The following is a 27,936-nucleotide window of genomic DNA, read 5'->3' as shown; positions in this document are numbered from 1 at the left end:
CCACAATGTGGCCTCTGTCAAATGCTGTCAATTGCCGGATCGGCTGTCTAACGCGTCTGCGAGGCATCGCCGGTGCTTCGTTTTCCTCTCTGAACTTCGTGCTGCACTGTCTGACTCACAGCAGGTGACTGGTACCACCTTATCAGCAACAGGAGGTGACGTCACAAATGCCCTCTGGTGGGCGTTCTACACATTACAGATCCTTGTACATCTAATCATTTACTCACACATCAATGGTATGCAGGTATACCGAAATGGGGTAATCTTCGACCACTCCTTCTGGGTGCTTCACTTTTTTTGTCAGCCAGTGTATATAAATATGTTACAATTTAGTGCAAAATTCTACCATTTTTATGGATAATCTCCATGTCCTAATTTTCTTAAAAAGTACATGTCTAAATATGCAACTTATTTTGCACTGCAGTCACCTTGAAACACACATTTATTAATGATGTCAATGAACCATTCAGTTTCTTTAGGGACCATTACATCAGATTGGTAGAATATCGATTATCAGTAAATTTTATATCAGTACTTTATAAGTATTGACCCATCCCTAATTTCCTCTTGTTTGAAATTTTATGTTATTCTGGCACTTTTGGCTTATTGCAACGATGAGGATGAATTAGATTACAATGATGAAGAGACACCCACAGCAGAATATAGCTTTCATATCATTCTAGATACACAACAATATCAGATGAACAATTGGTGAAACGTACGATAACATTAACATTAACATTAACTGGGGTCAAGTTTTTAAGTCACTGTACCCTCCTGCTACAGTACCTATTTGGTTGTGGAAGCAGGTGTTGTTACATTAAAGGGATCAGAATATAAAAGAAAGTAAAGTACTTCTAAGTCAACAGCTTTTTCTCTCTTGGGAACAGTCAACTACTTTGAGCATTTTGCATTTTTCCAAGCTTCGTAACTAAGCAACATTAGCTGTAGATGTCAATGAGGGGAGGTTTTGTCAGACCACTTGCCACTACTGGAGAGTTAATTTGTTCCAATGAGTTTTATACACCTGTTGAGTCTGGAAAGAACGTGACTGAATTTCCAGGGCGTAAGGGGTGAACCTTTCTCAAGACACCCAAATGCCAACCTTACTTCCACATAGTACACCATGGACCGATAGCCAGCATAATCATCTATGGCAGTGTTTCTCAACCATCTAGCCACGGTCCAGTACAGGTGCCTTGCATCAGTTATGCCAGGCTACGAATAATTTGAGACTTGCAGCCTAAGCTGGCAACCACCTGGAAAGATAGCCTCTCGTTACTAGGGGTTCACCAGCGAAGTGAGGGAATTTTCACCCGTGCAGCATCCAAATTTGAATTACAACCATGTGGCCAGTCTCGAAGGGTGAAGTAACTGGCAGGCCGAACTGGCAACCACCTGGGAAGATAGCACTTGGTTCGGATTTCCATTGTGATAACAGGAAATGCCTTTGCGACAGTGGCGGTGAGCGATCAAACAATATAACCGGGAGGTACGTTGCTTCCAGCCTCCAAATTTGGAGATTGAAGGATGGGCACAATGGTCAATTTAGTTTGCTCTGCAAATATATTGAAGAGAACATTTTCTGATTAATTGGAATTTTTTGGTGTCCAAAATGGAATATGCCAATGAAAAATCGTCACTTACCAAATTAATTTAATGATATTGGACAGAGGAAGCTAAAAAATTCCATTAGATCCAGACGTTGACAACTAATTTAAACCCATTTTATTTTTAAACAAGAAGCCTAGACATAATTGAAGTAACACTCTCTATGATTGTGCCATAGTTTATTAATTATTATTAAATTTCAAGAGGAAATACTAATTAAAGTTTAAAGTTGAAAATATTAGAAAGCGATTTACGAGTAAAATTATTGGAATTGGAGCATTGACTTTTAAAAAACTAATTTTCCAGGTTGCAGGCTCATGGAGATAGAGAATGGGACTTGTGCTGAGTGCTGTCCATATGTGTTTGTGATTCTCCCTTCATCTATTTCATCTTATCACTAGAGGGAGGATTTACATGCACTAAAAAAGACCAAAATATGCACAAAAAATTTTACAAAGGTGTCCTAAAAATTGTGTATTACAATCTATATATGCTTTGTGACTGCACCAATATCCTCCAACTTTCTAAGGGCATGTCACTGCTCACACAATTCAAGGATTTGAAGCAATTCCCAATTGTAGACCCATATTTCCAGGTAGTTAACTAACACATGGATAGTGAAAAATATTGCATTTCTGTCATTTTAATTTTTGCAGATAAAGACTATTTACAAAAATAGGAATTGTAGCTTTCCTGGCGACGTGATTCGAACAGGTGTTCTCGGGTTTACAAAGCAGGAGATTATAACTGGTTGCTGGGGCTTAATTTAGATTATTGATTAATAAAATTGTACATACATATACACACACACAACTAGCCTTACGCAGTTAAAAAATTATTGTTGAATACACTGTTGAACAGGGTTTACAAAGCTAAAAAGCAATGAAATATTGACCCAATCCCAAAGGACCAATTTTTCTACAGAATATATATATAGGGAATACATGGACAAAAAATGGTATTAGTCAAATAATTCAGACCAAAATGACGACTATTTTTTTCAAATTTGATTTTGGACGCCATTGAGGATGAATAGAAAAATTGCCAGAAATTTGAATAATGAACTAGTACCTCGAACTTTGAAAATGCTGTTCTTAGTCCTTATGGCATGTAAGGTGGAACCGATCTATGCTGTTCAGGGTGGAATCGTGGATGGAAAGTGAAAAGTTGATGTGTGACAATAATAGTGTATGTGAAGCACAAAAAATTATTCTAAATACCTAAGATATTAAATTTAATATGTATATGATCAGAGTAGACTAGACATTAAATAACTGTGGCATTAGTAGTAACCACATCGCCGTCTCTCTTATTTATTGTTAAATCAATTTTCTCTTCAATCTTTCGGCAGTAGCAGCGATTGGGCGCCACAAAGAAAAGGAGGGGGGACGAGGACAGATAACTTTCTCTTGGTTGTGAAGGCTTAGCATTAAGTGACCACACAGTGTGGGGACAAAAGTGGGAAGAAATGAAGAGAGGGGGGCACTGGTCCCTCACCCCCATTGTCTTTCAGTATTACAAATATTAACTATCGTCCGTCCACAGCAAGCATGAAGTAGATATAAAAAGATGCACATGGACCGAGAGAAATTCTAATGATTGTTTCAGATGGCAGCTGTTGCAAAGTATAAGAATGTAGAGTGTTTGACAAAAGTATTGCAACTTCCCTAAGCTTCTATACTGAAGGGGGGTGGGTTATTTTATGCACATTATCTAAAAATGAGCCAACATCAGCAGCATTATGGAATCAACTCCGAAACTCACAAGTTACACTCTTTTGTTTACATTGTTTTTCACTGGAAGGAGAATATCACACACTGTAGAATTTTAAAAATTTCCAAGTCGAGATGGGAGGTTCCAGTAAATTCTTTGGAAGCTTAAGCATAGCATCCATCCCCCCCCCCCCCCCCCACAAGGGATGAAGAGTTACAACCAGAAGGGAAATGCACTCTTTATTCCCACAAATACGACTCCTACACAAGCACTCACAAAGAATTACGAATATAACGTATCAAAAACCAAAAACTATCAAACAAATAATGCCACCCTGCTGTCATTGATGCCTGGAACTATGTGTCATTCTTCTTTTATGCCAGTGATTGGTGAAAGTGGTTTTCTTTAACTTTGCAACAACTGTAGTTACCTGCCACTGAATGCCCTTTACCCAACAAGGCGATAACAAAACTGAAGATGCAAACTTGAAATAAACTATTATATTAAACTAATTCCAATACGTGCAAAAAATGTGCACATTTAGCTCATATATGCACTAACACCTCAAATATGCATTTATATGAACTATAAAACCTTGCCAGATTGTTTGCAATCAAGAGAACTGAATGAATGCATTGAAAACATATGAATTTTCCCCAAGGAAAAAACATACAAACATGCAAAAATCTGCCCCAACTTATTACCATTTATCCGCATCTTAGCAATTAGCCAAAAGTGGCAGAAATGCCAAGTAAAATAAATCAATCAATCTCCAATCACCTTATAAGCACACACACACACACACCTTGAAGCAGACAAATCAGGGTAAACATAGGTTGGCCTGGTGGCGCAGGCAATATGACAGAAATGCCTGTTGTAAGGAGCAAATAGGATAAGGTAGGAGAAAGCTCATGGTTTCAGGGCTCTGGCTTAACTTGCCCTTCATCCATTCACGAAAAGAACTAGACATTTGAACATTATACCAACCTCTCTGGACTTGACAACATATGCAAATGCTTCTTCATAGACCATTTTACTGAATATATAGTAAGCTTCGAAGATTTTTGCAGGTATTATGTATCGATCCATAAACTGGGCCATGCTTTTGAACTCTTCATGGGTTATTCGAACCTTCACCAATTTTCTGTGAAGAAAAAAAGGACCAAATGACACATGCAAAACTTTTTAACCAATGTCAGTAAATCATGATCGAGCTTTATATCAATACTTTGGATGGAACGTTAATCTGTACTCTATCAGTATCGACCGATGTAGGCATATTGGTGGGTTGGTTTATCAGCAAAATTAACGATTAGTTTACTGACCTGATACATCTATAAATATCTTATAATTTAGTGCAAAATTCTGCCATTTTGTTATTATTTTTAAGGATAATCTCCATGCCTACTTTTTAAAAAAGTAAATGTAAGTATGCAACTTCTTTTCCACTGTAGCCACCTCGAAAAATGCATTTATTAAGGAGGTCAATGATCCATTCAGGTTCTTCAAGGACCATTTGGAATTCATATTGGATCAGTACATTATTGGTTATCGGTAAATTTTATTCTGGTACTTCATCAGTATCTGCCAAAATTTCATATCGGTCCATCCCTAATCAATAGTATAGATTCTGACACAAAAATATCCCTTTAGTATCCACCCTCCCTCTCACAACGAACTTTTAAAAAATATTTACAAATACCAGTGATTTCTCTTACTGTGTAGGTTGCCTCATGTAGACACTGTAAGTCAAATATAAAGCCCCAATTCTTGTGAGATGTGGATATGGTTCAAACATGAAAGTTTTGGCTGCTAAAATAATCTCCTCGGTCAGCTCCCACAATTCTGCAAAAGTTGAACGGCCTCTGAAAATAATAACAGATAACATTTAGAAAATACGCTACACCATTCTTGAGTTAAGTTTTATTACCCAATTGAAAGTAATTGGGTTAGACGCAATGTCCTGCAGTGTGGTTGTGCGGTCAAAGTGATCATGCTCTGGGTTCCAGCTATGGAACATGTGCAGGTTCGACTCTTCTGGGGGAAACGTAACACCTTTTCTCCTGAGATTTCAGCCTGTGTATGGGACCGGTGGCCACCCACCATTGTGAGGAAATTGGGGAGCTACGAATGAGTAATAAATCTGGTCATTGAAAACCAACAACGTCTTGGGGATTTGTCGTGCTGACCTCATGTCACCCCCATAACTGGTTGGAAGACCACCCACTTCTGCTGAGGCATGTGGGATTGAAGCCAGCAGTTAGTAGGGTAGGTAGGACCTGGCAATCGCGGGCTGTTGCACCATGGGTTATTATTATTTAAATACAGTACATTTATCACGATCCACTTTCTAAAGTAATTTCGTATGACAATGGTTCTCAATTTTGATCAGTTGAATGGAAGAATTTATACAATCGATATATTCACCTTTTGCCAATCTAACTGAATGAAACAATAAGTTGAGTTGGTGTTTAAAGTCTACTTTATGAACATTAAGGCTAATCGAGACTGGACCTACAGTTTAAAGTAGGATCCGAACCACTTGTGCCTCTGCCAGGTGTGAAACAATAAGGAAATAATCAGACTTCTGAGACTGTATACAAACAATAATCATCAAAAGTGGTTTAATCATTTGTAAGTGAAATTACTGGACTTCTACACAGTTCAGTATCTGAGGTCACAGGATTTACGCTGAATAAATTGTTCCTTCATCATAATATCAAGAACACCACATTTAATCAAATTCACTGGCCATCTGAACTACAGAAGGCGATATGACAAAATAAAGATGTCAACGATATTGTTCTTGTCAAAAATCATGAAAAAAGCAGAGTAATTGATAAAAGAATTAACCCATTCTCAGATTTATGGTTAGATCCTTGTTTAGTTAACAACGTTAAAAATATTTATGTAGAACTTACATCTCAAGATGGCAAGGACCACAATGCAGAAATTATATATAATAACCCGTGGCTCGACAGCCCTTGAAGAGCCTAGGCAGATCTCTTACAGACAGTCTCCTTCTCACATTCCTACCTAGAGGTGTGGAGATCTTCAACTGGTAATGGGGTGACGTGGGGTCAACACTTCGAACCCCCAGTCGTTAAAGGAGATTTCCGAGACTGGATTACGCTACTCACTTGTAGCTCCCCAATTTCCTCACGATGGTGGGTTGCCACTGGTCCTATACACAGGCCGAGAACCCAGGCAGAAGAAATTTGGTCATTTATCACAAAGGTAAGCCTTAAATTTATTTTTCTTGTCATTTATAATTAAATTTTGTATCAATTTTCAAGAACTAAAGCAATGCGAATATCTTAAGCATAGAAGAAACAGTAAAAATGCATGTAAAAATAGCACTGATTTTAAATGAATAATACAAAATTTTGCCCTAAATCACAAAAAATAACACCAAATTGCAATAAAAAATATCATTGAAATTTAGGGAAAAATAAAACGAAAACTTCACGTCCCTAACTACAGGGTTTTGTGCTTTGCATTCTTCAATTTTCTCCAGTTTCGAAAATGGTTCTTAATGTTGTTCCATTGAAATCTTTGTGATTCATTCCATGCCATTATGCACATTAAGGCTAATCGGGACTGGACCTACAGTTTAAAGTAGGATCCGAACCACTTGTGCCTCTGCCAGGTGTGAAACAATAAGGAAATAATCAGACTTCTGAGACTGTATATAAACAATAATCATCAAAAGTGGTTTAATCATTTGTAGGTAACCTACATATTTCACCTTCACATGTGTTCTGCTTGTGTTCATCTACCCTCACGTAAGCTCATCTGCATTCACATAATTACAATTCAACAACAATATTAACTTAGGAAATTACATAAGAAGCCCACAATACTCACAGGAATATGTATGGAAAATACATCTCTCTCCAAATGTCCACAAAAGTTGAAAACTTTGTCGACTTCTTCAATTTAAACCTCTCTAAGAGTGTGTGGCAGTCATTTCTAACTCCATTTGCAATAAAAGAGGTCCCTCGGCCTTTCCGACGAGACATCTTGCTTCTATATCTAGAACATAAATAGAAGTTCCATTTAACATCAAGTGGATACACATTTAAGTTGGTGATGTGACAAAGCTGATAATTTACTGATGTTGATGTACTCAACGATCTTTTTTTGGACCAATACCAATATTTAACTGATTCCGATACATAAGATTATGCAACAAAAATGGAATGTTATTTTCAGCATGTCAAAAATAAATTTACTATATACACTTCGCAACATCTTATTTGACCGCCCCGAAAGAATTCTAAACGAAATCGTAAACTTAGCAACATTGCACTTCAGCTCCAGGTGAGAGTAGCCAACTTTGAGTAGGTCCTTCTATCAGACGAAAAACGCTGCGGTGATAGGTTTTTAATTTAACAGTTTCCATGAACTTAGAAACTATAAACCGCTATTATATTATGCAATAAAACAGAAATAATAAATTGGAAAAAGAACCTTGAAGGATATTTACGATTCTGCTTGCTCAACTTGAAATTTGGGGGGTTTGAAACACTGAATAGTTTTTCTCCACCTGGAGGAAATTGCCATCAAGTTTGTGCAGAAAGAAGCAAATTTTTGAGGAGTTTATGCTACATTTTATTTACAATGCCTTGCATAATATCGAACAGTTCTTAAAAACATATATTTTACACGACTTGTCAAGAAGATGTGCTTGAAACACAGGAAGGTGGGAGTCTTCATAAAGGTCAACATGTTTTTAAGGGTATAACGTCATTAAGTTAACGTAGAGCAGTTAGTTAGGCGGTGCTATCCTTATTTTTCATCAAGCGTGAAAGGTCGCGGGTTCAAATCCCACCCTCTTCTCTTTCATTTTTTTTGTTTGCTGAACAGATACCGTTGATATTAGAATATTTAAAAAATGAATCCAATGCACACTTGAGGGACGTCCCTTCTGCGCATATTTCCCCTTAGAAGTTGAAGATTTCCAGGATTTAAAGTTAAAACTTTTCGTTTTAGTTATTGTTCATATGTTGTGTTAACATACACATCATGATTAATTCACAAATCACATATATGTATTCAGGATGCAAAATGTAATGTTATTTAAGTTATGTATTGTTTGTTCTTCACTGACACCTAAAATATTGATTATTTGATTTTGATATACTAAAAAAAGATATACAGTTATGTTAAGTAGTGATGTAGTGCAGTACTGTAACGAAGGAGAGCATTTAATGAGTTCAAATTGCTAAGATTGGTAATTTTATGTCCGTTCCTTCGTAATGGCTTGTCAATCCCCTCACCACCATCTTGCCATGCGTCTAAAACTAATAGTAAATCGCTAATTAACATAAATAAATTGTTATTGCAACGAAGGCCGATTCGATAAGAAACTACTAATAAGTATTTATATAGTGAGTGACAAACAAAAAATTCAAAACCTCATAATGATCGTTAATTCCTCACTGCTTGTATCTAAAATGTTTGTCTTCTTTGAACAGAAAGTGCGAGTATCAGATATAACAAACTTTCCGCACTAACTTTGCAATATTCGAAACCACCATTACAGACTTAGCTCTATGTACTTGATTCTGCGCATTCCACGTGGCATGTGACTTCTTCCTATCATCGAAATAACTTTCTCTTACTATTTCCTTTACTCTTGCGAAATACAGAAACCAATGTTAACTTCTTAGCATGGTGGATAAACTTTACACTCAACGATATACTCCTGAAAAAAAAACCTGCCTATGTGGAGAATCGAACCTATGACCTCGCTCGTAAGAATCAAGCACACTACCTCTTCTCCAGATAGCTCATGTTAAAATTTGCTACCAGTTTGAAGAAACCAATTCACACATAATGTCATATCTATAATTTCCTCATGGCAATTTTCATGAGGAAACGAATTCAGATAAAATCGAGAAACGCTGAAAGGCAAAAATGATGAACATGTCTATTGGCGTTTAGTCATATTTTGTAAATTGTGTAAAAATTCCGTTTTGAACAAGCAATCATTTAGTTACGAAGTATTTTGTTGTTTGTTTAAAGTAGGAACAGGAGAGCGAAAAGGAGTCATTTGAACCAGACCACGTTTGACAAGAAACTTCAGCTTTTTTCCAAAGACTGTATGAAAAGAGAGAGGAACGTATGAAATATAAAATATGTTTGAAATTAAAACAATGGAAACCTTGAAAGATAATACTAACGAACTTCAAACTATGAAAAACATATTTTCGTGGTGGAAAACTCCAAGTCATTTTCGAAATATGAACTTTATGTTTCTCTATATTATTAAGTGGAGATATGGGAAAATACGAGTCCTCAGCAAGAAAATTTTAAGTAAGCTACCTCCAACTTTTTCAATGGTCATAATTACTAATTAGGGTCCGGAAGTTGATGAAGAATCAACTTTTTTTCTGACCCTTAAAAACAATGCTAAACCTGATATCATGTCCGTTTCCCTTCAGTTAGAGCCGGAAAACACTTTCTATTTTACATTTTCTTTCATTTTTCGGCCTTTTTTGGCTTTCAGTTTATTTGTCAGTATTTTTAACATTTTTTGTTGCATTTTTACTTATTTTTGAGGTTTATTTTTCTCCTCCCCTGTTGTTTCGTGCATTATAAATGCATTTACTAGTAAAACTTACATATTTAGATTTCTTGACATGGTCCTTTTAGCAAATTCACCATGAATCGAAAATACGGTCAATGGAAAAGCATAATATTATTCTTACCTGAAATGTTTGGCAATGGATTAAACTACTTTGTGTGAAGATCTACTTTGAGGTTCTTTTTCTGGACACTATGATCGCTTTAATCTATAGTTTTAAAGTAAAATTAGTCACAATATTAAATGCAATTACACTCTGGTATACGCGAAGCAGAACTGTATTTTCGGATGCTGGCCAACTTCGTGTTTTAAGTCAACTTTATGCATAGTAAGGCTAATCAGGACTGGACCTACAATTTAAAGTGAGATCCAAACCGAGTGCATAAAATAACGTGAACCGCGTGGTGTAGGGGGATCGTTTGCTTATGGAATGGAAGGTCATAGGTTCAAACCTACTTCTTTGCAAAATCTTTTTCGGGAAGTAAACGGCTTTGGACGAGGATGCTTATCTACGTTTCTTGGATATTTCCATTGATATTTATGCAATTTATGTCCAGCATTTCGGGATGCAGAAAGTTGACATGTAAGTTCTTAATATGTGTTAACTTATAACAGCTGAATGAATGGAAAAGTATATTCTAAAGTCCTGCCAATCACTGAAAGATTAAAAACATTAGTAGAAGCATTACTTGAGGCATGCACAGTGGCCACGATTATGGAGTGTGGAGGGGCAGATGACCCCGCACTATGCTAAACATTATCTACCAAGGGAAAGAAACTGTCCTTGCTCCCCTCCCCCACCTTGCCCCATCGGTTTTGAAACCTAATCGCCCCCACTGAGCATGCATCGCATAAATATTTACAGTTATACCATATAATATTATATTACGTTGTTAGAACACTTCGTACTCTGTAAATAAAAAGGAAAAAATAATAAGGAAAGGGTGGGATTTGAACCTACGATGTTTCGATCTTGACGAAAACAGTAAGAAAACGAAAGAGCTGTTATCTAACCAACTACTCCAGGAGATTGTTAACAGAAAGCTCAGGAAAACACGTTAAACTCAGTTGAAGCAACATTGTGCCGGAGTTTCGAACCATTTTTCGCCAAGAACCAAGGAAAAGACACACTTTGCAGAATCGTTTGGTATTGTGCAAGGTATCTTTACTAAACAATTCGCATAAAATCATCATAAATTTGCCTTCTGCATTCAAATGTGACCGCAATTCTTTCCAGGTGGATGAGATCCTGTTCAGTGTTTCACAATGCACATACATTTTTCTATTTTCAAATTCAGAACGAAGAATCTTGAAATATTTTTAACATTCGTATTTCTACTTAACATTTTTTTGTCTACTCATATATTTTATTACTGCTTTAGGGTATCTTTACATTATGGAATGTGAAAGAATGAAAAAAATCACGAGAGTTCTCATTCAGGAAGAAGAAATGTTGCAAAGTTGGCTACTCTTAGTTGGCTCTGAAGCACTATGCTGCCAAATTTACGAATTCCGGACTTTGAAATTTTTCAGGGCGGTCAAATAAGATGTTGCGAAGTGTACAATTTCTATTGCATATTTTATATATATAATATATACAACAGTGGACCCTGATCACCTGGAATAGTTGGTTCAGCTATGTACTGTTCTATTTCTGATTTTGAGGTAGGTTGATCCTACAAATGAGTGTTTGCAATAATTTTATCACAAAAACTCCACAGTGATGAAGATCCATAACCTAATTTTAAAAAATATCTTATAACATTAAAATATAAAACTTATTAGAAGGTAAAACTCAAGTATCATCGATACTAATTTAAATATTGAATTTTGCCTATGCCGATATGTCAATTTCTGCCAATATTCATACATCGGTAATAGGTTTCGGCACATCCCTAATTTAAGTAATGGATGCTACCAAATGTTTATGGATTACCAACTTTTTATTCTTCCTTCTAAGGCATTAGGGAAGAAATGGCAATGAACACACAAACTGGAAATAAACATACAAAATTCATACACAAAACCAGGGTAGAGAAATACAGGATGCCCAGTTATCATGACAACTGAAAATTTTCACCTGTTGCTTAAACATTCAAATTCAGTTCTAAATTATGTTGAACCTGGGTTATACGTACGTCAAGGTGAAGAGAGAATAATATGTGTAACTGAGAAATACTTACAAATCACATTTAGATACCATGTCATATCATTATTAAAATATGTACTGTAATTGAGAAATTTTGACAAACAAGATCTACATAATACAGGTTATTTGTGTTATAAAGTGGTAAATTAACGAATCCAAAAGTTTGATTCTCAAATACATTACATTTAACACTTCATTAGTGAACACTTTGATACTGAAAAACTACAGTAGAGCCTATAGTTTTACTGGCCAATGTTAAAAAAAATCATCTAAAATAGCATTTCTTTTACTAATGACTGTGCAAAGTGTGGTAAAAGCTATACCTAAATCTGCAGCTATTTCAGTTTTAGTTTTATGTGGATTACCATCCACTTCCCGTATAAATTTAACTTTCTGGTCGAGCATGTAAATTTTCGTCTTTTTGTTGTCCATGGCCAACTGAAAACTGTCACTTGTGTGATGTTCTAGCCTGGTTACATACAAATCAAGTGTACTTTATAAAAAATAGTACGTATAAATGCATTACATACAAATGAGATTTGATTAAGATGTTTTGATTTATATTTTGCCGGGACCTACAGTTATTTACGTATAAAACAGAATTATGCAGAACTGAGTTACGTATAAAGCAGTCTCAAACCTGTATATACAGTAATCCCTCAGTAATCCGGCAGATATCAGACCAAAGGACTGCCCGATTAACGAAAACACCGGATTATTGGAGGTTCATTTAAAAACTCGCTTTTTAATAGGAAAATCTGTTTATTGAACAAAATATTACAAAATATGTATGTATATACATTTTTTAAATAGAAATTAGTGTTGTAAAAAAAATTATGAAACAGGATACATATTGCATTTTCCTGTAGTTTACGTAAACTTAACTAGGCCTGTGTAAGGTTAATGATATAACAAAAATAAAAGAAAAACCGACATCCAGTAACTTGTTTTCCCCTTCACGCTCCCCACTCACTCAACGCCAGACTACTGGAGGGGCCGGATCATAGAGGAACCACTGTAATATTGTTTTTAATATTTGGAGTTCCATTACCTTTTTTTTAAAAAAAAAAATAACAAACACAGTATGTGTTTTTTAATGTTTCCGTGTTCTCTGTATCATGTGCATTATTATTAAATAAGAATAATAAACATGCCATTATTTTTTTCACTGTTGGTAGCATAACATTAACCTTTTGGGTCAAAAGCATCTCGACCGGAGATGCTTTTGACCGGATTTCTCGACCGGATTTCCCCCTTTCCCCCTCCATATGTATGCCAAACGTGCATAAATTATATATCCTCTGAATCTGTGATTCATTCTGCGTACAATGGTATATTGTTCATATCTCCAGGGCAAATAGTCTCTGAGCTAAAGTCATATCAATATAACTCTGCAGTTCGCTCAATTCCCAAGCTTGAGACAGTGTCCTACAAGCCTTTCGTTTCAGGGGTACAACTAGCGTTACATTGGTCATATGACAATGATGCAAATATTTTTCTGTTTCTTACATGCCAGCGATAATTTCTATGACATTTTGAACTTTTCATATCCTTTTTTTCTGGGGGCAGGGGGAAAAACCCATTTAAAAAAAATCAGGGGATTTCCTCCCTTTCCCACTCCATATGTATGCTGAATGTGCATAACTTATATATCGTCTGAATCTGTGATTCATTCTGCGCACAATGGTATATCGTTCATATCTCCAGGGCAAATAGTCTCTGAGCTAAAGTCATTTCAAGGTACCGCTGCATTTTGAAGCTTGAATCAGTGGCGTGCCGACCATTCCTTTTGGGGCACAACTCACGTTACATTGGTCATATGATAATAATGCAAATATTTTTGTGTTCCTTACATGTCAGCAATCATTTCCATGTGCATGTCAACACTGTCATGTACATTTTTCTTGGGGGGAGGGGGGACCCCATTTTTTCCCCGAAATTTTGGAATTTTGAGAGTTAGCTCCCTCCCCCCACCACATATACGCAGAATTTGCAAAAAAAATCATATAGTCTGAATCTCTGGTTCATTTCGCGTACAACAGTATATCACTCATCTCTCTAGGGCAATTAGCCTCCGATCTGCACTCATTTAATTGAAACTCTGCAATTTGCTCAAAATCGGCTCGGGACCAAGGGGGTTACATGTGTAAATGGCCTTGGGACTCAAAAGGTTGAAATCTGCAGCGATACGGTAGAGTTGGTAGTATATTAGAATGTATTGCATAGCTATTTATGCTGATATCAGATGAGCTTTCGTTAGGAAGGCCAATACGATGCAAGAATTACCTAATTTTAATCCAATCTTATATTAATTAACAAATTAAATGTTTTTAGATCACATTTAAAAATGTGCTGCTTTATGTTAGTTGGATCCATGGCTTTTATAGCACGTATTTGAAGAAAAAAATTCAGGCTCCTCAGAAAAAAGGAGCTGGCACCTGCATTATTTTCGGTTTTGTCTACTCCTGCACAAGACAGTTTTGAACCTAGAACTCTATTTTTTTTTCCATACGTTTTTCATCTGTTGGTTTACAATTTAAAAATACCATCACAGTCTTATGAAATTTCCAGGGTTAAAAAGCAAATATGAATAGAAAAACTCTTCAACTCTATAGCAGTTGTCCAATGATAGTATTTTGTGCATTATTACACATTTTAAAAGCGTGCCTGTAATACCAACCTTAATGAAAGGCTAAAGAACAAAGTTGCAGTGGTCTAAAAGTTAAGCATCAACCCCCAATCCTTTAGTTGTGCATAACATATTTTGACTTTCCTTTTTCCACATGAACTATCAATTTTCAACAGGTAGTTGCATCATTGTAGGTATGTAGGTGTGCTTGCTACATCTTAGGAGTTTTTGATTCATATTGGTTTGAATTCATTATTCGAATTATTTTTCTTCTGCATCATATTGTACTTGTTGGGAGGTCAGGTGTTGAAATTTTACTTCCGATGATTAATGAGAGAAACGGAGGGATGGGATTTATTAATTTGTTTCTAACATGGTGTTCAACAGGTGATAGGTTGGATGTGTGTTGTACGTGCAGTCATCTCAGGCACGGAAGCAGGAACCACAGTCTCTGTAACCAAGATGCAAAGCTCGAATGGGGTTTCATGCTTGTTAGGAACAATATTTCAATACCATAAGAATGTAGGAATATTTTATTCATGCTAAGAACCCTAAACTTGACTGTCTAACCTAACAACGAAATCAGACAATTCATACTTGGGCCCTAATTAATACAATTAATTACTAATACTTGAAAAAAAAAAAAAAAGAACCACATAACTTAATCACCTAACCTACTCTCCATACAAATTTATCACTAATTTGATAGAGAAACGCACTGATCCTAACTGTCCAATGCAACAACCAGCACTAATAAATAAATAAATCTTACATAAGGTAACCTGTATCTCATAAGAAAATATCCCGCCATAGTAATAAATTACATAATGGAGCATTTTCACTGCATATAAAAATGAAATAGGAGCAAGGAATTGATGAAAAACAGCAAGTTACTACAATATTATTCATTTCACTAGTATAAAATGCTTAGTATAATAAAGTCAAAACATTTTTTTTTTAAAGACTGCCATTCACTTTGTGCTTGAATTGAACCACACAGAAATTGATAATGGACCAGGAAGAAATGCTGTACAATATGTTCACAGTTTCATATGACTTGCATCCCAAAAACTGAACAGTACTTCCTTCAATTTGGTCTTGTTTTACGTGAAGTCTCATTTCTATATTATTTGCCATGTTTGTTTACGTCAAAATTGGCAGATAGATAGATCAGGGCATTCTATGAAGATGACAACTCAGAAACCCATCTATTTTGTGATAATGTCCACTTGTTAACATTTGTATATGACTTATTTCACATCAAATCACACAGCAAAATTTCATAATGACACCCACTAATTCAAATTTTAATAAAACTTGGTGCATTTGTTAATACTACCAAGGCATGAACACATGTAAATTTTTTCTTCTGTAGACCTCACAGTTACAGAGTATCAGGAGGCTCAGGTTTCAGAATTTTGATCGGATTGGTCATTGCCAAGGCCGTGATGGTAGCCTGTAGTGGTTAACAGAAAAAAATTACATCTCAAAGTCAAATCAACATAGCACTTGACTTTTTTTTTAAGTTTATAGGTATGTGTATGTTCCATAAAAAAAGTTGTCACCAAGATGCCTATGCATTGCGAGTCAGAAAAAAACTAGTAATGTTGTATTTGTGTGTGTCTGTGTGTGTGTCAATGCCTCACATTACTAAATTTGCATTATCACTATAAGGCATTGCAGTTACCAGGATTGAAGCTTAAAGTATGTTCTGAAAGGCTATGAAATAAAAGTAGTGGGATTGACACTACTTCTATTAGTAAAACTTTCTCTAAACAAGTTATACATACATGCATATGGGGTCATTTCGTGCCAAATCATGACCATAAATTAACTTTTCAACCGGATCATTTCAGATTTTCATAAAATTTTGCAGTACCTTATACAGAGCATTCCCTGACATTCTCTACGAGACTCGGCGGCAAGCGGCCCGGCGTCAGCGCTTGTCTTTCCTGGCGAAAGGGGTTTGCGATAGTCGGTAGAGTCGGCTATTAAAATTACAGTTTTCATATTGTGTACTAACCTTGACTACAGAAGGTTTTGAAAATGATGTCTCTCTGCTGCAACACATTCCTGGCATCTCCAAAGGAAATTGGCATTTACACGTGCAAGTCCGTTTACTGTAATTCTCCCGATTTCTCGTACAATACTGTCTTTTAACTCACGGATAGTGTGCAGATTGTCTTTGCATACTTTTATTTTTTACATTTCCACATAAATAAAAATCGCAAGCTGACAAATTGGGGGACCTAGAGTGTTTTTCAAACACCCGTTTCTTGTGAGAGGTGGTGGATAGATTTCCGAGGAGACTGTTCTAACCTTTGTCCTATCTCATCAAGTTTTTCCTCAGTAAGTACACGTGGGATTTTCTTTCCACTTTTATTCAGAACTGACCCTGTTACTCTAAACTTTTTTTACGAGGTTTAATATAGTGGTCCTATGTGGAACGGGAATACCAGGAAATTTCATTGCAAAACGTCGTCGCACTTCTCCACAATTCCTCTTTCCGAAGTAACACTCGAAACTTTGTTGTAATGTAAACTTTTGTGGTGCCATATTAAGCCACAATCTTCAACACACGGACACGACACAACACAACTTCCGGGAGAGGATTATACTGGCGTCAGTCTGCAACGTCAACAGAAAGGGAAAGAGAGCAAAAGCAGGGAGAGCTAAAAAAAACAGACTGTAGAGTGCCACTGTCGCGGACCCGTTCACTGGGAAAGACAAGTGCTGACGCCGGGCCGCTTGCCGTCGAGTCTCGTAGCGAATGTCAGTGAATGCTCTGTATATAAAAATTTAGCCCTCAGTGATACATACATGGTATTCATGCAGCAGGGTTGCCAACATTATACAAGGCATTCCACAGATGATTCCCATATTTACTTGCTGCACCTACCTACATGAGGCACAAAGTGGTGTCATGCTTAAGACCATTCTAAGCTAACAATGAAAGCATTGAAGGATGTTTTTGGGAATTGTAAACTAAACAATAGCTCCCTGCATGGTAAACAGACAGATTCAGAAAACCGTTTTGAACTTCAGACATGATCTAGATGGCAGCAACAGTCCGTAACTAAGACGACAGTAAACGAATGACTAGTGGCAAGAAAAGTATTATTTAGGAGTATTCAGAAGTGAAAACAAATTCTCAACAAAGAGGGAGTAAGGAATCACTAAAACTCAAAAGTATGTGTTAACAGACATAAATAGAAATTGAACCATGTAAAAGATGTACGTGTAGCATGATGAAATCACAATTAAACAAATGGAACTTGCGACAGTGAGTCTTGATATGAGTGCTTTATAATACATGGAAACAATGCTTTACTTCTGGCAAAAATGTCCCCATAATTTTCATGAGTATTTTTTGCTATGGTGGCAGAAATCATTACAGCAGCTGTTGAAAAATACGGTGATAGATTGATACATGATTGTACGGTTGTTCATATCGTAAAAATTTACTATCCTTCGGACACCTCTCATTTTTTCGTTTCAGCAATTTTTGACATTCGTACTTACGTATCTGCTTCGCGGAACATTCCTGAAGGTGTATCAACATTGTTTTGATGAAATTAATTGCAATTTTTCACATTACCAGTACGTCTTTCTGGTAGGCCTCTTCGCTTGCCTGAGACACAATATGGCGAGTACACCTTCCTACATAATCGCGCGTCTGCTTGTCTTTTGTCAAATTTTTGACATTCGTACTTACGTATCTGCTTCGCGGAACATTCCTGAAGGTGTATTGACGTTGTTTTGATGAAAGTAAGAGCAATTTTTCACATTACCAGTACTTCTTTCTCCTAGCCTTTCCGCTTGCCTCACACGCAATATGGCACGTACACCTTCCTACATAATGACCGGTCGGGCTGGTCTTTTCTCGATTTTCAATTGTTATGCAGTGTTTCAACCTTCGGAACCCAAGAAAAGTCCATGAACAAAGTTCATCAGTGTTTAGGGCTGCCTACTAGATACATTGGTTTTTATGAGTTCCAGGCAGCTCTAGGTGTTTTGTTACTTTTGTATCCTGCTTATGTCCACCTGTATACGGACAACTCTACTGTTTTGTATAACCTTAGACGCCAAGTTTGTCATTATCCTGAACTTATGCTTATGGCTTATGTTGTGTTCAATTTGTGTACATTTCATGTATCCTATGTACCCTCTGAAAATAATAAAGCGGATGGCCCTTCGAGGGCCTCCGATCCCTTCGGGAATACTCAATCGGGAATATCATTTTAATGTGACAATAATCCTAAACACATGTATGTAACATATCTATCCTAGCTGTTCCAGTCCAGTCATCTGTTTCGTTTTCACATATTACTGTATTGGTAAGATACACTAAACTACATTTTAACATGAAGATAATGACCATGTTTACATAAGTTTCAATTTCACTGTTTTTACCTCACGATTCATATTTGAAGGCCCACTACCACAGACAAATTACATTTATATGTGTACTACAGGGCTTCGAGCACATACAGCTCATTTTGGCTGTTCGAGCCTTACTCTCAAGCGAACAAGGGTGATGGAGACCCTCCGTAATCACATGACAAACTTTAATTTTTTTAGTGAGTTGGAAAGATTGTTATTTATATGAACATTTATTGTTGTTTTTTGCGCATGGAAATGTGTTATAAGCGAGTTATTGGCGAATTTAGGAAGGTATGATTTATGACATCATGCACACAAGGAATGCCTACGTTGTTAGGTTTGGTTCTCTTAGCATAAATATCGTTCATTGTCATTCATATGAAAGTTTCTAGTTGTTTTTAGCACACGGAGTTGTGTTGTAAGTGAATAATTCGCGATTTTATGAGGTATGATTTTTATGACATCATGCACGAGGAATGCCTACATTGTTAGGTTAGGCCTGTTAGGTTTGGATAAATATTGTTGAGGCACACAGAAGGTAATTTATAAATTTACCTTCTCTGTAGTTGAGAGTGGAAAGTGTGCTACCAAACATGTTGTCATGGTGTTCCACGATATTTCAAATTTATGATTTCTTCAATAGAGAGCCCACGTGTACATTCGTGAGTTGCCAAGAACAAGAAATGTGTGAAGTGTAGCAGACGTTATTTTTTTAAAATTTACACTTTTTTCCATGCTAATGGTAATTACGCGTTCCTTCAATATCCACCATTGATTTCTTGCATGTATGACAAACATTTCTTCAAATAAGTGGCAAAAGTGGTCTGCGATGCAAAGAATTGGACATGCCATGGTCCCATTTTTAGGATAAGTATCTTGCTTATTTGTGGTTTCTGCATGTTAAAATCACTTTTAGGCACCTTAAAACAAAAATTTGCAGATTGGAAAGAAAAAAGTTGGAATTTTCAAGGGGGTAGGATTGGTCACAAAGCCCCGAAAAAGCTCTCAATTCTGTATGCTAACGTCGTCCGTGTGAAATCTTTGGCAATTGAACAAAATTAACTTCCTGCAGCACTCTACTGGCCACTAACAGTTGTGAGCTTGCAGTAAATTGCACACCTTTATATTCTGGTCATAAACAAAGTTTACTTTACAAAATAAATACAAAAGGCTGGTACTTTCATCTTTACCTAAGGTGTTTTTTTTTCTTTTTTTTAATAATAAATTAATTTACTCTTGGTTCATGTACATCTACGAGGGTCACTATTTATATTTTGAGCCTAACAATGAAAAAACAGGAATTTGACATTGAAAACTGCTTTATTGTTTTTTGAAGTATTCTCCTTTATGGTCAATACACTTTTGCATTCGTTCGAACCATTTGTCAAAGCAGTTTTTCCAATCTTCTTGAGACACCTCCATAATATGGTTTTTGAACGCATCAAGGGCGTCTTCCGCCGACGAAAATCGTTGTCCACGCAATTTATTCTTGACATTCGGGAACAAGAAGAAGTCATTGGGTGCCAAATCAGGACTGTATGGCAGATGACCCATCAATTCGATTTTTTGACTGTTCATAAAGTCGGTTGTTAGACGAGATGTGTGACAGCTGGCATTGTCTTGATGAAGAATGTTCCGACGGCATTTATTTGTTTTCCGTATTTGACAGAAGACCTCTGGCAAACAATTTGTTGTGTACCATTCAGAGTTGACCGTTCTACGTTCCTCTAAAGGCACAGTTGCCACATGACCAGTTTTCCCGAAAAAACAGGCGACCATTTGTTTCGATGTGCTTTGAGCGCGAACAACTTTTGTTGGATTGGGTTCATCTTGAAACACCCATACAGTCGACTGCTGTTTACGTTCCGGCTCATATGCATATATCCATGATTCGTCACCTGTTACAATCTTATATACGTCTTTTGAAGCAGCACGATTGTATTTATTGAGCATTTGTTTGCACCAATTGACGTGAGCGTCTCTTTGAGTTTTTGTCAAATTGTGTGGGATCCAACGAGAACATACCTTTCTCACAGCTAAATGTTCATGTAATATTTTATATATGCTGGTGGAACTAATGCCTATGGTTGCCTCAATCTCACAGTATGTCACATGACGATCTTGCAGTATTAGGTTTTGCACAGCATCAATGTTTTCTTGAACAACAACTGATTTTGGACGACCTTCGCGAATCTCGTCGGTGAACAAATGGCGGCCACGATTAAATTCGTTATACCAGCGTTTCACAGTGGCAAAGGATGGGGCTTCATCACCAAATGTGGAAGTAAGTTGATCGATGCACTCTTGTCTTGATAATCCACGTCGAAAATCGTAAAAAATCATCGCACGAAAATGTTCACGAGTTAATTCCATTTTATTGTTGTCGCGCAATCTCCAAGGCAACATAAACAACACAAATCAAGCTATTGACAAAACATTTGAAGTATGTTATGGTCAATAATGCCAGATGATTCCGTGCAAACGTCAAATCGCACCTAACTTCAATCAGTGTTGCTAAGGCTCAAAATATAAATAGTGACCCTTGTACATCATCTGTGTTTCAACACAACATCGCTAAAACTCCGCAGTATGTGTTAACAGGTACAAAAAGGTAAAAAAAAAAGGGAAAGTGCTCCCCTGTGCATAGCACCACACCATGAAGGTGTATAGGGGGTGTGGGGGTAACGCCCCACACTTTCTTGATCCGGTCTTTAGTGGGGGTGATGTGATCAGCATCATGGCCCTGACCGCCTTTACCCACCAGGGTTTCCCCCAGGTACCCATGTTACTCGACGCTGGGTGGGCGCCGGGGCCGCTTCCATCGTTAGAAAAGTTCCCGGATTTGAACCGGCCGGGGATCGAACCCGGGACCTTTAGCATGCTAGTCAGACACGTTACTGACTGAGCCACCGCGACGTACATCGAAATCGAACCATGTAAAAATTGCATTTGTAGCATGTCGAATCGCAATAAAACAAAAGGAACTTTGGGAGTATGCATGCTTGTGTAAGGTAATTTCTAAGTTCTTTCCAACATAAGTAACATTTTCGAAATTCAAAGAGTGCACATTACTTTAAGGTTTGGTAACAGTTTCATAAATTGGAGACACATTAAAATTGGATATTTTGTGTTTTGCATGGTTCGTACTTACCAATTGTGTATTGCGGAACATAGTTCAAGGTGACATTATGTTTTTTTACACGATAACAAACTCAAATTTTCACATTCTGAGTGCTTTTTTTTTTATTCCTTTCTTCGCTTCCGTAACACACGTTATGGTGGGCACATCTTGACTCAAGTTGTGGGTATAATTGTGTTCAAACCTTCTTCACCGAAAAATACCTACTATCATGTTTGTCACCGGTGGTAATTATACATTATGCACGGGTAGCTGACGTATAGCCCGGCTAGCAGACGGATAGCCCCACAAACCATACACGATTAGCCCCACAAACCATTCACAGATAGCCCCACAAACCATTCACGGATAGCCTCATGAACCATTATGCACGGTAGCTGACCGATAGCTCCACGAACCATTTCCAATAAGGTTAGGTTAGGTTTGGTTATGTTATACAAGCATGGTAAGAAAAAAAGGGGGTTGAAACACTGACAGGGGCTTACATCATCAAACGTACGCAGCATCCAGTTCTCGTAGGACAGGCAAATGAAAGCAATGGCAATTGTGCGTCAGTGAGATATTTCTCTTGAGAAATACATGATTTGCCGGTCAAATATATACCTCGACGAACGTTGGAAACCTTGGATAAACTCATTTCCGTAAGTAGTTTCTTGTGTAAAATCGAAGAAATGTGTCTCCGACGTATGAAACTGTTACCTAAGGTTTAAATTTCGTGTGACAATGATTGTCAAATTCTTTCTGTTAAGAGAATTTGAAAGAAAAAAAATCCATAAAACAATCGGAACCGTTACCAAACAGAGATTGTAAACATAATGATTTTGGATTGATTTGGTGTTTTAAGTCCACTTTATGCACAGTAAAGCTAATGTTCGAATGCTGGCCGGGCACAATCACTCATCCTTAACATATCGATTATCCGAATAGCGGTAACACTTTACTATACCGGAGACGGATTTCTTCAAATTTACAGGGGAAAGTACCTACTCAAATCATTTTCTGTAGCGTTGTTGATGTTCGGGAATGTAGTTTTGATCCATTTTAATGCGAATGCATGTGGTTTTCTATGAAAATCTATATCCGACGTGCTATTGCTGCTGCTGCCATTTGCTTTCTGCACGAGAGCACAATATGTGCTATTGCTGCTGCTACAACATGAAGTGTCGAGATTGCGTCGTGAAGTTGTTGCTGTGTGTGGAAGATGCCGTGGAATTTTTAATTCCGATGTTGTCCGTATATGCTAAATTGAACGAAAGAAGTGCTAATGGAACCTAACCTAACAGGCCTAACCTAACCTAGTAGGCTTACCTCGTCCCCATGATGGTTCGTGGAGCTATCGTATGTAAGAAATAGACATTATTTTCGTTAGAAATCCATTATTTCACCTAAAGAAATGTTCTGCAACGCAGAATAGTACGTCAGCAATGTAAAAAATTGCGAAATAAATCATTGATGGGTGTCTCCAGTATAGTAAAGTAGTACCCGAATGGCCATTAAAGTTATGTAATGAAACAAAAATACAACACATTACATTCTCCTTAAGTAGTATTTAAGATTTAGTCGGTCAAAATTAAAGAGATTCTGGATGTGTCATATTCTAAACATAAATTCTGAATCTGCGTTTTAGATAAGGTTTCTGAATTGGGATTTTTAACACCAATCATACACTAAATATACAAGGTAATATCAACATAAATTATACATAGATTAAGTTTATTACGCTCATTTCTAATATTCTTGTGTAGTGTTATTTCTATGTCATACCTGTCTTAATTATACACCAATTAAATTCTTCGGACAAAGAAAACAGCACTAGTCCATCAAACAAGTACAGAAATTCGTCTGGTACCGCACAACAGTTGCCAGATCCAGATCATGCTATATCAGGGGATCAAGGGGTGCTCGTTCAGTGGCGCAGATCGTATGTGCAGTTGTCCGTGGATCCATAACGTCATCATCGAAACGCTCGGCAGGAAAAAGCTGGTTCCTTATGCAAATATTGAGATATTTGACAACGAATATCTTCTAAAATATATTAGCAGGGGAAAAGTTACAACTTTTACTGTTAAGATTCATCCTTTCTAATCAATTTATCACAAAATTTATTCAAATGTGTAAAATGGTTTTCAAGAAATCGTGTTACGAAAGAACCCCTGTTTTGTTCTCTCCAGCAGGCCCGTAGCCAGAAGTGATCTCCAGGGGGGGCTCACGGGTTATCAGTGGGGGCTTTGTAAGTTAAGTCCATTTTTCAAAAGTTTAACAGTGTTAAATGAAGGTAAATTTTTCTATATCATTTAAAATATCACTTGAAGTGTTAATTGGCTGCTACTGAAATCATCCCTTACTACACACTCCATACTACATTTGATGATATCAATAATAGTGCCTACCGTACATTTCACTCCCCGGCCGAAACAATAAAACTCCCCGTCGTTCCCAAAACTTGGGAGCTGTTAACCTCTGACGCAGATGCGGAGGGAATTTGCATAATGACAACAAAGTCACAGATTTTTGTATAAATGGGGGGATGCAACAGGGGCAACGAAGGTACAGATAAAGAAGCTCCCCTGTGAAGAAATTTTCTGAAGTCTAGAGAAGAGAATATCCTAAATTCTTGCCGTTACTTAAGACTTCTTCTGATAAAAAAAAGATGATCAAATGTAATAGCTGCTGTTCATGCTCCCTGAATTTATCCTTCAGCAAAGTTGTGAGCAAAATAATTTCTGCTGTCTACATTTTCACTTATCACTGCAAACAAATTACACAAAATAGTTTTACCTAATGTCAAGAGGGCTGACCTCAGTGCCAGGAGGGGGGGCTGATAGTAGTTCCAGGGGGAGCTCAGCCCCCCCTGGCCTCTGCCTGACTACGGGCCTGCTCTCCAGGCTTCAATGTAAGGGAGTTTTAACTTAAGTGCGTTGGATTTATTTTTGCTCAATGTTTTGAAATAAGATTATTTTGTTCTTGTCAACTGAAATCATGCCTAAATGCTATGGAAAGCTGTGAAAACTACCGGGTGTCCGAATTGAAACGCCCTAATTTCAACTGTCTGTAACTCCACATTTGTTTGATGCATCCAAATAAATTATACATTAATGAATATACACAGTCCTAGTTTCTGTGAGCAAAGTAGTAATTAGTACATTTAAAACATTTGGTACATTTTTAGTACTTATAGTACATTTCTACATGCGCCCAAGAGTCGCACGCAGGATGTCCAGTCGATACTCGATCATGCTGGTATTAGCCCACCCCATGTAATCCTATCACGAAGCAGTACCAGAGTTGTCTCTTTGGTTAAATACACCATGTCCTTGACATGCCCCGACAGAAAAAAATATAGTGGGGTAATGTCAGACGCATGCAGAAATATACTAAATGCACTAAAATGTATCAAATGTTCTAAGTGTACTAATTACTACTTTGCTCACAGAAACTTTAGGACTATCTATATTCATTAATGCATAATTCATTTGGATGCATCAAATACATGTGGAGTTACACACATTTGAAATTAGGGCGTTTCAATTCGGACACCCTGTATTAGCAGAAAACTAACGGAAGAAATCTAGAATATCACAGCTTGATTGATATAAAAAAATGAGGGATTGACCATTTTTGTGAAAAAGGCATTGTGCGAGATCTAAAAGCAGAACTTCTTAATATTGTATGTAAATGTAAGGGTGTAATAAACGTGACTGCTTCCCGTAAAATATCACTGCACTCTCCACGTTTCTCTTCTGTCTCTTCTTTGGCGCCGTCAATAGCTTCAACACGTTGTTTTTTATATACGTATATTTGTCAGATATTTGTTTTAATTAGTATTCTGCTCGTTCCGCCACCTGAACGCAGCAGCTAGGGCTCAAATGGCTGTGCAGTTACACCGGAACAAGGCTTGGAAATGGCTTGCTTCAGAAGTTAACTCATCCAAATTAAATTAAACAGATATGTGTTCTCTCTAAATTTAAATCATAGTTCACAAATAATTTGATTAAAAGTTTTAAAAGTATCTGTTTTATTTAATAGCGTATTAATTGGTACATTCTTCTCCAGCATAGCTATAGGCAGTGACTACACTACGGGGGGGGGGGCAGGAACACCCCTATTCTCGTTCGACAATTTCTCTCTCTCTCTCTCTCTCTCTCTTATCTACCCCCAGTAACACGACAAAAATATATAAATTAATGAATGCTCATTTAGCCAAAATATGCATTTTTGTGTCGTATGTAACGGAATATAAACATGATTGCCCCGGGAAAATATGATTTACCCCTCCATCTATACTATTGCGCCGTCACTAGCTACCCACATCATTTTAATTTTAGTATTGTGAATCATATTCCACTGTGTTACCTCACGTAGCCACCCCCCACCCCCACACACACACGTACGACTTCAGTTGTAAGTTTTAGACTAAGCTTGTCAAATGTCCACTTATATCTTGAGCCATTTAAAAAAAAAACATTTCCCCCCTTCTTCTTCTTCTTCATAGCAATGTTTTCCCACTGGAAGCCCCTTTGCAGATCGAGATCCGGGGCTATAGCCTTCCCAAGCCACCGTCCCCTCCAAATACTCTCTTGGCCTCATGAAAGAAAAATATACGTATTTCTACGAACGTCTTGTAATAATTATTTGTTACTTCAATAACCTCCTCGAAAATGTTTCTCGCATATTAAAACATAGATTCCATTTTCTGTTTATTTCCTTGTAATGCTGACCTCCGTGGCGAATGGTTAGCACAACGCTTTACGATGCCCGAATCCCCGCCCGGGCATGGGTCTACTTTCCTTTCTCCAATTTCATCATATCATCATGCACCCTCATCTTTACGATTAGCCATATGTGACAGATAAGCGAAGTAAAATAAACTGAGTCTATTAATCAATTATTTTTTTAAAACTCTTTAAATCTTCTTTAGCATGCACGTTTTTGTTAAAATTATATTACGATTTGTAAAATGACGAAATTCTAAAGGAGAACACGCAACTTTCTTTGTAGGTCAGAAAGTTTCAGGAATATGTATTTTCAAAATACATTTTTTTCACATGTACTTTGCCCCCTTTTAAAAGTAGCGCGTTTTCAATGGACATTTCCACTTTGACATGAAAAACGTTTTAAATCCATTCATTTTACAGATAATGACACAAACATGAGATGTGCAAAAAATCTCGGCGACATTTGTTTCGGTTCTCGAGAAACACGCCTTCAAACACCGCTGAAATTCACCTACTACGTCACGGATTTGAAAACGTCCTCTCCACAGACAGGAGGTCCTCTGACGTCATCACTTAGAAATGCGTGCAGGCGGGGCTTCTGCTCGTCCCCTCAACTTAGCATGATTCGCGGAAGCGACAGAAAATCACTTGTTACTGTATAAAACAAGTATCTTACAACTTCTAGTGCAAAAATCTGTGCTCCATTTCTTGGAGATGAATTATGCACTAGCAGTATACTGTAGTAGTATTTACTATAATGCAGCCACTCGGTAGAAGGTTTTCCCATTAGGGTGACAAAGCAAACCTTGTAACAGTCAATAGCTGAACACGTGAACAGCCTTGTTCATTGTTCTGACTGGCAAGAACTTAATGTTATAGGAATGCCTTTTCTGGAATTACAATTATTTTCGTCATAATATTTTCTTCACAAATTTTAAGATAATACTTTTAGAACACACTGGTTTATACGCCAATTTCTGCAATATAAGAGGTGATACGGTATAA

General features: G+C 37.1%; 1 protein-coding gene across 1 annotated transcript in view; it reads right to left on the bottom strand.

Annotated features, from left to right (window-relative positions):
- The window catches only part of Pbp45 (proximal sequence element A Pbp45), a 63,720-nt gene extending 39,652 nt beyond the window's left edge, over positions 1-24,068 (bottom strand). The window contains exons 1-4 of the mRNA XM_083137437.1: positions 23,981-24,068; positions 7,192-7,359; positions 5,043-5,189; positions 4,312-4,468 (exon numbers count right to left, since the gene is read on the bottom strand). Coding sequence (XP_082993563.1) covers positions 4,312-4,468; positions 5,043-5,189; positions 7,192-7,346 — 459 coding nt within the window. The 5' untranslated portion in view covers positions 7,347-7,359; positions 23,981-24,068. The remainder of the gene's footprint in view (positions 1-4,311; positions 4,469-5,042; positions 5,190-7,191; positions 7,360-23,980) is intronic.
- Between the last annotated feature and the right edge of the window lie 3,868 nt (positions 24,069-27,936).

Source organism: Lepisma saccharinum, chromosome 16, assembly GCF_977018435.1.
Source record: "Lepisma saccharinum chromosome 16, izLepSacc3.1, whole genome shotgun sequence".
Taxonomy (NCBI): Eukaryota; Metazoa; Arthropoda; class Insecta; order Zygentoma; family Lepismatidae; genus Lepisma; species Lepisma saccharinum.
The sequence above is the reverse complement of the archived record's forward strand: the minus strand, read 5'-3'. Positions and strand labels throughout refer to the sequence as shown.